The sequence below is a fragment of the Trichomonas vaginalis genome, chromosome II (genome assembly GCF_026262505.1).
Source record: "Trichomonas vaginalis G3 chromosome II, whole genome shotgun sequence".
NCBI classification, from domain to species: domain Eukaryota; phylum Parabasalia; order Trichomonadida; family Trichomonadidae; genus Trichomonas; species Trichomonas vaginalis.
The window spans coordinates 16,976,914-16,988,903 of NC_067204.1; the positions used below are offsets into that span (position 1 = coordinate 16,976,914).

The 11,990-nt window shown below is 33.2% G+C and overlaps 4 protein-coding genes and 1 pseudogene across 5 annotated transcripts, besides 1 other annotated feature; 3 read left to right on the top strand and 2 right to left on the bottom strand.

Moving 5' to 3' along the window:
- Positions 1-264: 264 nt before the first annotated feature.
- TVAGG3_0558650 (S-adenosylmethionine-dependent tRNA (m5U54) methyltransferase protein) lies at positions 265-1,761 on the bottom strand (the record flags this gene model as incomplete). Its single annotated transcript, XM_001306362.1, has 1 exon — positions 265-1,761. One exon carries the CDS (start codon positions 1,759-1,761, stop codon positions 265-267), a length of 1,497 nt encoding a protein of 498 aa, XP_001306363.1.
- Positions 1,762-3,869: 2,108 nt separating this feature from the next.
- TVAGG3_0558660 (glycoprotein endo-alpha-1,2-mannosidase-like family) lies at positions 3,870-5,167 on the top strand (the record flags this gene model as incomplete). The annotated part of the gene is made up of 1 exon (XM_001306363.1): positions 4,070-5,053. The coding sequence occupies one exon, from the start codon at positions 4,070-4,072 to the stop codon at positions 5,051-5,053; it is 984 nt and encodes a 327-aa protein (XP_001306364.1).
- Positions 5,168-6,241: 1,074 nt separating this feature from the next.
- Positions 6,242-7,544: a mobile genetic element.
- Positions 6,338-7,464, top strand: TVAGG3_0558680 (annotated as a pseudogene). The gene has a single exon. A coding segment is annotated over exon 1 (1,127 nt).
- Positions 7,545-7,576: 32 nt separating the features above from the next.
- TVAGG3_0558690 (myotrophin family) lies at positions 7,577-8,896 on the top strand (the record flags this gene model as incomplete). Its single annotated transcript, XM_001306364.1, has 1 exon — positions 7,577-8,896. One exon carries the CDS (start codon positions 7,577-7,579, stop codon positions 8,894-8,896), a length of 1,320 nt encoding a protein of 439 aa, XP_001306365.1.
- Positions 8,897-8,942: 46 nt separating this feature from the next.
- Positions 8,943-11,835, bottom strand: TVAGG3_0558700 (cilia- and flagella-associated protein 69 family; the record flags this gene model as incomplete). The annotated part of the gene is made up of 1 exon (XM_001306365.1): positions 8,971-11,811. One exon carries the CDS (start codon positions 11,809-11,811, stop codon positions 8,971-8,973), a length of 2,841 nt encoding a protein of 946 aa, XP_001306366.1.
- Between the last annotated feature and the right edge of the window lie 155 nt (positions 11,836-11,990).

The window sequence follows — 11,990 nt, forward strand, 5'->3', positions numbered from 1 at the left end:
TCATAAAATGAAATAGATAGATGAAATTTTTAGTAAGGGAAGCTAATTCTTATCATTAATATTAAAAATCTCTTGTTTCTTGGAAGAAAACATTTTTTATTATTCCCGAGCATTGAACTGTCAATTTGAACTTAAAGAGATCATAGGTATGGTGAAATTATTAATCAATTATGTGAAATTAAACAATATAAAAATAATTTGTATGTTTTTTAAAAGGATATTTTATAAATAAACTACAAAATAATAAAAAGATATAAAAGTTAATTAAACCGTCTTCCTAGTAAGGAATGCTACCAATTGAGATTCAATTGTTAACGGATCAATGTCGAAAAGCTTGACTTTCTTGATTTCCATGTCAGGGAAGTTCCTAAACAAGTCGTATCTAAGTGTTGACGGACTCTTTGTAACGTAAACAAGCGATTTAAGTTTGGTACAAAAACTTGCGTTTTTTAATATTTCCGTGTGTGGACCAATTTGAGAAGTATCGAGGAATCCGACCAATCTTTCGGTTCCTGTCACGTTATTAGCGATATCACCTAAACTGGACTGTCCGCCGATTACGAAATAAGCGTTTTTGATCTGGTTCTCTTCAGCGTTTCTTTGGGAAGTTGCGATGTTGCTTTCTGACGAATCAATGCCGATACAGCGTTTTACGGACTTAGATAGTGAAAGACAATTGACGCCAGTACCACAGCAGAAGTCAACAAGGACTGTATTCTCATCGAGAGATGCCATTTCTTTGATTGTGTCAATGACTTTGTCAAAAATGTAGAAATTCTGTGGAAAAACAGTAAATGGATAAATTGGAAAGGCAAGGTCACGTATTTTCTCGACAACAAACTGTGCACCTGATATTGTATGATGTGGGTTGTTGAATGATGCTTGATTTTCGTCGCATTTGAGCCAATAAATTGAATTTGCATGTGGACTGAGGACAGACTTTAATTTATCGACTTCGTCGAGAGGTAAACCACCTTTTGTGGCAACCGTAATCAAAACTTTGTTGGTTGATGTAATTCTGATGGATAATTTCATCCATTTTCCTGTTCTAAGGTCGTAATCATATGGAGGGAATATAGATTTGGAAATATAACTCTTGAATACGCTCGCAATTTCAATAACTTGTTTTGGAACTTTAAATGAATCATCAATTTGAATAATCATTGCATTGACTCTTGAAGAGCTGTTAAATCCGACACATATCTCTCCATTAATATCGTAACCTGCAATCAAATCAACTCTTGAGTGACATGTATATTCAAGAGGAGATTCGACAATTTCAAGGGGTTCTGAGTAAACTTCTCGGAGGAAACTTTCGGTTTCAGTCTTCTTACGCTTTAATCTCTCTTCAGCTGGGACATTCATGAAGAGATATTTCCTTTCATAAACAGTTTGCGTTTTGAGAGTTGAAGCTTTGACAATTTCGGATTGAGTTGCATATGGCATTGGCGGAGGATCGTATTCTACATATGGTTTAACGACAAATGTATTATCAGAAACTTTGCAATCATGAAGAAAAGAATAAGCAGTAATTCTTTCTTGGTTATTTGCAAAATATAAGATTGCATAATTCTCGCCTCGGATTTTTTGAACATTTGTGAAAGAAATGTTATATCTTGATAAAAATTTTGCGAATCTTTGCTCAGACCAGGATTCGCATACACCAATAACAAGAAGTGCACATGGTTGGCCTTTTGGTGTTTGTTTAAGAGTTTCAAGGGCTGGTGTAACCTCGAAAGGTGAAGATGATGTAATTCCCATTGTATTTAATTATTCAATTCAAAACAAATTCAGGAAAAATTACACAAAAATACGGACAGAATAAGGATGAATTTTTAAAACAAGTATTTTAAATCAGTTCAAGGAAATACCTTAGTGTCACTTTTTACTCAAGGAAAACTTTCTTTGAGATTTTGCCTTTATTATTGAGATTGATTCATAATATATCTATGAATATCAGATATCATGAGTGAGTAATTGAAATATCATACACCAAATAAATAATACATGTGAATGCAATCATATTTCACATAGGATTGAACAATTTTGAGATATACTTATAGCATTGTATAATATCCTTGATTCAATTTTGTTTATTCGACCAATCTAATGATGCTATCAGTAGCTTTAGTTAATTGAACAATGTTAGAGCATCATTTGGGACAAATATTGATGCAACAAATGAATACGGACAAACAGTTCTTCATAAGGCAGCAGTTAAAAATAGCAAAGAAACTGCAAAACTTCTTCTTTTACAAAGTGCAAATGCGAATGAAAAAATTGTAAAGAAGGAAAAACAGTTCTTCATTATGCACTTCAAAATTGCTTTCATAGATTAGTTGAACTTCTTCAAAGAGCAATCCAGTAACATTAATCTATGCGTGACCCTGAAATAATTACATAATATACCAATAAAATTTTACAAAATATAATATTTCCTTAAATTAAGATCATATACATGATCTCTTACCATACGTTCACTAATGATTTACATATTGTTTACAAAACGCATCAAAAAGAATCAAGTCTGGGAGAAATTCCTAAACTGTGAGGCGAATATCATAAAAAGTAACAAAAATTTATGTAATAAAAAAATAAAATAGGGAACATAATAATCTATTCCAATTTAATCTTTCCAATGTCAATGTTCTCAAAAATTTTGAATCATCAATGAAAATGGAAAGTTGCTAGTTTTAAATATTAATTAATTTTGTATTCTTTATCTCGAAATAAAAAAAATTTCAGATCTTCATTTGATAGAAAACAATAAAATTTGAATGAAACAGAAATCATTTTATAAAAATGCTTTTCCTACTTATAGTTAATTCAGTTGCTGGCGAGAATTCGAACTTGGTTCTAGATGGCTTACAAGAACAATATCACCCGGATGATGAAAAAATCAAAATCGACAGTAAGAAACCCAAATTACGGTTCAAAGACAAACAGGGAAAGAATCGATTAAAGCCTGCATTCCCAGAAAAGAATCTTGAAGAAGAATTCAAGAAGAAAAGGGTCATAGACCGAAATGAAATATTTGATGAATTTTCGGTCGTGCCAGAGAACCCAGAAATTCAAGGTAGCAGTCAAAGTTCAATTTCTTTAGATGACTTTTCAACACATACAAAATTGGTATCTATAACCCCTTTTCGATTGATCGCAGGAAGAAAACTAGATGTGTACTTTGAACTGCAACCAACCACTTTCAAAATCGGCTATGGGCGATTTGGAGAACATATCGTGAATTGCACATTAGATTCTCATTCAAAAATGAATTGTCCTTCACCTTATTTGAAACCAGGTGAAATTAAAGTTTCTTTTTCGAGAGATAGGCGTTCTTGGACAAATTCAGTTCCAGCATTTGTATATAGAACAAATTACACGATTCATTTTATTTTGACAATTTTACTATTCGCGTTTGGCCTTGGTGGAATTATCCTCGCTTTTGCTGTGCTTAATGGTGGATTTCAACCAAAAATTTCCGGGAAAAAACCAGCAGCTTTATTGAATAGAGCTTCTGGCACCGAAACTGTATGATATTTTATCAACATCATTGTTAGTAAATTTTATTTTGTTTATGCATGAAATTTTATATAGAGATTTTAGTCCAAATCATGAAATTTTGACTTTTCGGATAATTATCTAAAAATGAAAAGTATTTATCCCCATAAATCAGAATTCTAATGGTAGATAAATCCAATTTATCTTTGTTAGGCTGCGTATTTCAAATTTATAAAATTTGATTTTTTTTTTGTTGTTTTTCACCTATTCATAATAATTCTTTTACCAATTTTCATAGAATCTGACCAATCTAACAAGTGCAAAGTGAATTAAATGCATATTCATTGATTTTGAACAATAGTATGTGAAATAGGTGCTTTTAAACATATGCTTGTATATCTTATTTATCTAATCTGGCTATGAAATAAATTTTACCATATTTCTTTCAGTTTTGAGATTTATTCGACGGAAGAAATTACTGATATACTCAGTTATTTTCTTTATTCTTTGGATATGGTACTTGTTAACAGATATTTCAGGTTTAGATGATATTGCTTCCCCTTATAATGTTATGCTTAACAAAATGGTTTGGACATTATACGTAGGAAATTATGAAGATAATCGAACAGATCAACCATACTCAGGATGGATAGCCAAATCACCAAGAAAAGCATCAGAAAATGATCCTCCTTTTAAACTTCCGATTAGAACTTTTCCAAAACTAGGAATATATTCTTCAAGCGATGAATCAGTCATTGATTCACACATGCTGTTGATGAGAAATTCTTTAATTGACTCCGTAATCTTTATTTGGGATGGTCATCACAATAATTCACAAAAAGAAGAAAAAACACTTGACTTATTATTTAAATACGCAGGTATATACGGAATGAGAGTCGGAATACAACTAAGAACAACATCTGAAACCACAAATCAAACAATTTACGATTCTATTAAATATTACATAGATAAATACGGACAAAGCCAGACAATGCTTAAAATATTCAGTAGGCCAGTTGTTATACTATATGAACCCTACAAAATTTCTAATATTTATAAATTAATTTCAAATTTAAGAAATTCGGCTTATGATTGCTATTTCGTAAGTACCATTGAGAATATATATCAAGTAGGTATTCAAAATGAAGAAGGATTCAATTCTGTTTTTACATATTCAGTAAATGGAGCTTATTCAACAGGAAAACCAGAAAATTGGAAGTCATTATCAAAGGCATGCAGAGAAAGAGGAATAACATTGATGTTGGCCGTTGGCCCTGGCTACGATGACCAACTTTCAAATGATTGGCATCATTCTTATAATATTCATCGCAAAAATGGATCACACTATCAAGAAATGTGGAAGAAAGCAACAGAAATTGATCCAGATGTCATCATTATTAACTCTTTCAACAATTTTTTGGAAGGAACAAATATTGAACCAGCTGTTCCAAGAAAAGATTATGAATTTAACCAAAAGTATTGGGTGGATGCTTATGATCCGGGTTATTACGTTAGAAGAACGCTTGAGTATGCTGCTGCATATAAATACGAATAATTTAGAAAATTTCATGTCAAATTTTTGATTTTCTTTAATATATGTATGTTTTTACGTTCAGAGTAAATGTTAATTATTGTTTTTCATCTACTCTTCTTAAATTTTTATTTTTACAATATTTATTTTAAAAAATTCTTTTATTAAACAAACATTCAACTTATAACATCCATCAAATATACGCATGTATGCATTTCTGAATGCGTAAAACATGATTCCTTTAAGTGAATCATAATTTGCATTTAAGATCTATGCTAAATTTACATATAGAAGATGTAAATTAATACCATTCCTTCATTTAATTTCAATACATGCATAGAATAATCATTGAAGTCATGGAACTAATGAAAATAATTTGAAAATCGATATAGGGTGAAGTTAAAATTTTTGTCAATTTTCGTCTTTATTCTCTCATACTTCTTCATGTGTTCCGAGTATTTAAAAAAGTATGCAGATCACATAATGGTATATGAGAGGCTCTATCATGCAAAGACAAATGAATCTGTTGAAGATTTATTGAAATTGATTTCATCAATCTTAGTTACCAAATACAAAATACCATTTCAAACTATTGTCGTAAGTATACTGAAAGCAATTCAATTTAATTATCGATCCATCACATTATATATTCAACTTCTTAACCAATTCTTTATTACTTATTCTCTATCTTTTAAAGATGTTTTTATTAATGAATCTTTACGCTTATTAGCTCGCTCAATGAAATTGATTATAACAAGTAATTATCTTATGATTTTACAGGTTAGTATTGCTGGAGAATATAATCCAGAAAATGACCGAATTACAAATATTATAATGTACGATAAAATTGATTTGTTCAAAGAATTAACTGTCGAATCATCAATAAAAACAATTACATTTTGTCCTCGAATTTCTTTAATGGGTAACATGTCTACTTCATCTTATTCTCTAATTGAAGCATGCTGTTATTTTGGATCAGTTAATATTTTCTTTTTCCTAATATCTAATTTAAATATTAAAATTACTGAACAATGTCTCCCATACTCTTTTATCGGAGGAAATACTGATATCATTAATGAATGTTTAAAAGGAAATAAAATAAATAGAAAATCCATAGAATGTATTATTTGTTCTCATAACAATAAATTCCTTGAATATATTTTTGAAAGAGGTATGTTTCAATTTGATACAATTCTTTATACGGACTATATATAGGGTGTCCAAAGGTGCGTTTAGCACAGCGCTCTATATGAGACTATTAAAGGAGATATATGCTGATTATAAATATATAATAAAAAATATGAATATATGTATATGATGAGTAAGTTGTATTTTGGCGCCATGCCGGGATATAAAATGAATTTTGAGACAAGAGGCGGTTTCGCGGGAAATTTTGGCGGGATTTTTTTCATTTTTTTAATGAATCATAAAGAAAACATCCTCGCTCTTGCAAAAAAATGCAAAGACTGTAAAAAAATCTACGAGACATTGGTAAAATGCTTCGGTATGGATGCTCTCTAGCTATTCCACTGTAACGTATCATGTTAGGATGTATCACTTCATGAACAAAAAGGCGCCCATCATAAAAATTGACAAAAAATCGCTGGATCAAAGAAAAATCAAAGCAATTCTTCAAGCGCTAGATGAAGACCCAAGAGCATCACTCAGAAGGATAGAGGAGATGACAAAGATACCACGTACAATAGTCAGTTATTATCTGCACAATTATTTGAACTACAAACTAGCGTATACACGTTGGGTTCCGCACAACCTTAATTTAGTTCAAAAAAAATATAGAGTCCAATCTTCGAAAGAGCTCCTCTCTATATTGCGTGCGTATCAATCCAAGAAGTTTCGCTTTTTAGTAACAGGGGACGAGTCTTGGTTTCAATATGCAACAGAAGCCAAAATCATGTGGATCCCGAAGGATGAAAATCCGCAAACATTCCCGAAGAAAAAAATTGACACACCAATGATGATGTTGTCGGTTTTTTGGGGCGTGAATGGCATCATCGCAATTGATATTCTTCAAAAACCTAATACGATGAATGTTCAGTATCTAATTGACAATGTTCTTACTCAAATTATCAATTCTGATGAGTTTGAGAAATCCAAACAACAAAAACAAAAGTTTGCAATTCATTTTGATAATTCAAGAGTTCACAAAAGTCATAAGGTAATGAATTACTTGGTGGAAAACAATGTCAAAGTTGTTCCAAACCCAATTTATTCACCTGATATTACACCCTCTGACTTTTATTTATTCGGCACGCTAAAAAAGAGCTGAAGGACGCGAATTCGCGAGTCCAGATGATCTTGAAAATTTTGTAAGAGAGCAATTTGAGCAATTTTCTCATGATAATTTAAAGCGTGTCTTTCAAGCCTGGATCGATCGCTGCGAACGCGTGATTGAATCCAATGGTGATTATATTTAAATAAACTTTATATATATGTAACTTGTTTATTTCTATTCGCAGTATTCAGGTTTGTGCTAAACACACCTTTGGACACCCTATATTATCACAAAATTTGGCGTTTCTTTTTCGAATGTTCATGAATGATAAGAATTCAATAATTCCATGGTGTGCAGGGTTTCCACAGTCATTTGAAATCCTCACAAAAGAAGAAATAGACTTAACCATTACAACAGGTGGCAAAATGAATATTCTACATTATGCAGTTGCTTATTATTGCTTTGATATTTGCAAACTATTATTAAGTTATTCAAATATTGATGTAAATTCAAAAGACACATATGGTTATACCTCAATTCATTATGCTGGCCAATATAATTATAAAGATGTAGCAGAATTGCTTATTGCTCACAATGCAGATGTTAATGCAAAAGGCAAAGATAAATGTTCTCCACTTCATGTTGCAGTAAGTTATAATTCCCTAGAAACAGCAGAAATTCTCATTTCACATGGAGCAGATATCAATGCAAAAGATGTTGATGGAAAAACAGCGCTTCATTATGCAACAGAACTACGCAATGAAGAAATGATCAGCATATTCATTTCACGTGGTGTAGATATCAATGCAAAAGATGTTAATGGGAAAACAGCACTTCATTATGCAATTAAGAATTATAATATAGCAATAATTAATATTCTCACTTCACATGGTATAGATATCAATGTAAAAGATGTTAATGGAAAAACAGCACTTCATTATGCAATAAAGCATTGTAATGAAGATATAACCAATATTCTCATTTTAAATGGAGCAGATATCAATGCAAAAGATGTTGATGGAAAAACAGCGCTTCATTATGCAGTAGAAAGATACAATGTAGAAATAATCAATATTCTCATTTCACGTCGTGTCGATATCAATGCAAAAGATGTTGATGGAAAAACAGCGCTTCATTATGCAGTAGAAAAACACAATGCAGAAATAATCAATATTCTCATTTCACGTCGTGTCGATATCAATGCAAAAGATGTTGATGGAAAAACAGCGCTTCATTATGCAGTAGAAAGATACAATGTAGAAATAATCAATATTCTCATTTCACGTCGTGTCGATATCAATGCAAAAGATGTTGATGGAAAAACAGCGCTTCATTATGCAGTAGAAAAACACAATGCAGAAATAATCAATATTCTCATTTCATGTGGTGTCGATATCAATGCAAAAGATATTAATGGAAAAACAGCGCTTCATTATGCAGTAGAAAAACACAATGCAGAAATAATCAATATTCTCATTTCATGTGGTGTCAATATCAATGCAAAAGATGTTGATGGAAAAACAGCACTTCATTATGCGGTAGAAAAATATTACATACAAATAAGCAATATTCTCATTTCACATGGTTCAGATATCAATACAAAAGATTTCAACAGGAAAACATCACGTCATTAAGAGAGAAAGATCTCATGAAGGTAAAAAAAAAATCAAATAATAAACATGCATCTTTTTTATATAATTTTTTTTCTCTAATTAGCTGGAGCTTCTTGAGGAGGATTTTCAGATGCTGCAGGATTGACTTGATTAGCAGAAGCAACTGCACTAATATTTTCCTGTCCTAAATTCGAAGGAACCGAAGCCAATTGAGTAGAACTTTGCACAGCCTTTGGAGAGTTCTTTGTCGAACTATTATTCTTCATTAATTGAACTAAATAAGAAATAGATTCATCCTTCAAGCAATCATTAATATAATTCTCTTCAATCTCCTTCTCGCGTTCTTGTGCAGCGTTAACTTGGTTCGTTGAATCAGTCATCATTACTTCTTGTTTAGCAATTGTTCTCAAGTTTCCTGTTCTGACCAAAACATCTTCACCTTTGACAGTTCTTCCCTGGAAAGACCTTGCAACAGTCACTGGCTGGCTATTTACAATTGCCTTGTAGTTTTCAGCGACATATTGTGCAGTCTTGAGACCATCTGCGAGTTGGTTGTAAGTTCTCTTTTCCATGGCAAGTCTGTCATTTTCGCATTGTTGCCAGATTTCGCATTGCTTCTCTTGGATGTCCAATGCGCGACTTCTCATCTCCGAAATGTTGTTTTCTATCAATAATTTGTCGTCATGTAATGGTTTGACTGATTCGTCCTTTAGTTGGTCTTTGAGATCTGACCAAACAGCTCCTGTCTTTAATTCTCTGTAGCTGCGAATCATGAGTTCTTTGATCCTGTCCGTTGGCTTGCAATCGTTTGGATCTAATGGTGGGAAAGCGGAAAGGAACAAGAATAATCTCGCTCTTATGTCAAGTTTGTATGATTTTGACGGTGGATCGAGAGAATTCTTGTCGAGAAGCCATTTTCTGTCTGGTTTCGGAGGGAACTCGTTCTTTGTGACTAATGGATGACCATCGAGAGGTCTGTCTGCATCGATAATGATGCATTTGTCGTATTTGATGCTAAGCCTTTCTTCTTCTTGACGCCACCATCTGACAATTGTCCTCTGGATGTTGGCATTCGTGTTAAGTGAACGCCACAACATGGCAGATTCAACAAAGGATGGTGTAATCAAGTCAAGGAACAAGCCAACAAATGCATATCGAAGTAATGTCGGAGCTGCGTCTGCGCAATCAAGTAACATGAAGATAAATCTTTGGTCAATGTCCTTGAAGCAGAATGGAACGCATGCTCTGGCGCAATCAATGCTACTTGCAACAACTTCAGCAAATTCGCTGGTAAAGCATTGTTTAAGGATGTCAATGCCTTGGAGATCAACGAATTCCTGAGCCAAAGCTGCCTCTGGACCTTCCGCTTCGGCTTCTTCTTCGGATTTGTCCTTTGGTGGTCGGATTTGAGCGGCGAGATTCGACAAAACCAATGAAAGAATCTTCTCATTTTGGCGTGGAAGGGCCATGAGACTCTTTACATCTTCAGTTGTCTTGAATCTGTTTGGAATATCAAGCATTAACATCAAAGTATAGAACAACAACTCCGTAGAAGATGGATTTTGGATCATTCCGCGTAAGACATCGATACCGGCGTCGCTCAAATGTACAGGATTAAATCTGATGATGAGCAAAGCTTGGCGTGTGAACTCTGGGAGATGGGGAACAAGGTATTTGTTGACTTCTCCACGAAGAACATCGATCTGATGGTTGGTAAATTCCTCTGTTGGAGGGATATCAATGTTATCTAACCAAAGAATGAGATCTTGAGAGAGCAAAAGTAACTCAATATCAACTGGTTCATGAGTAAGTCTGATACTTCTCTCTTTCGATGAGTAGATAATTGTATCAGAGACATCTAATGGAAGTTGAGCGATCTTTTGAAGGAGATCGAACATCTTGTTTGATAGTGATGTGTCAACGCATTTTGGTGGGCATTTCTGAAGTGTCAAAATGATGATTCCTAAAATTTCATTTCTAATGCACTTCTGGACATTCTTGAAGCAGGCGAAAAGTGTATCAACGAAGAAGCTCCAAAGTGTTGATAATGATGAGATGCAAATATTCATTGCTTCTTTGGATTCTTGAATTAAAGCGTCAATAAACATTAAAGCATAGGCCAAAACACGTGTTGTGCAGATTGGATCAGGTCCTTCTTTCTTATCTCCAGGCGGACTATGGATAATTTCGGAGTTATCGATGATGAAATTCAAAATTGTTGTAAGGAAGCCAGATGGAATATGCTTTGACTGTCCACGCTTAACAAACTCGAATAAGCTGTTGAATGCAAGTGTAAGGATATCTGTATTGATTGGATCGTACTTGACTTTTGTAAGAAAATCTGTAAATGAATCACAAAAGACTGCAATTACTTGGTCAACGCAAAGCTGTTGTGGGATAAGAGAATATAAAGCATTATCATCGGTAATAGGATAAAAATGACGGAAAGTAGATTCATCTGCTGTTGTTAAGGGTCCGCAGTTCTTAGCAAACCAGTAAATAGATTTAGCTGCTTCTATTTGAAGATCCTGGAATGGGAGCTTCAAGACTGGGCAAAGAGAAGCGAAGAAACCACCGATATGATTAAAGTTTCTAACATCATCGCCATTGCTTAATTTCCTGAATGGTACAATTGATAACGAGATTATTTGCTTTAAAAACGGAAGCATGGAGTTTTCTCCTGTCTTTAGAGGCTCGAGTAAATGTTGAATAAGTTCTTGAAGTTGTGCTAAATCTGTAACGAAAAATCCTGCTTTGTTGTCGTCAATGAGTTCTTTTAGAACAGCTGTTTGCCAGTTTGGGCAATTACCTTGATCCATTGAAAATAACTCTTGGATTTTATCCTTCTGCGCAGACATATACGTTGTCTGCAGATTCTGCGTTACAGGATTGCAAAGTGCAAAGCCTGGTGGCGCAGTTTTGCCTTGAGATTTCATCATTTCTTCTAAAGCAAACTAACGGATTATGATTTATCGTCCTAAAAAAATTAAAAACGAAAATTATATTTGTTATATGATACTAATCAAATATTGTTAAAATGATTATTTTCAATTGAAATTATTGTCAAAACAGACTTTACATGGCAGTTTTCGAAGTAAAGGATTTGGATTGAGCA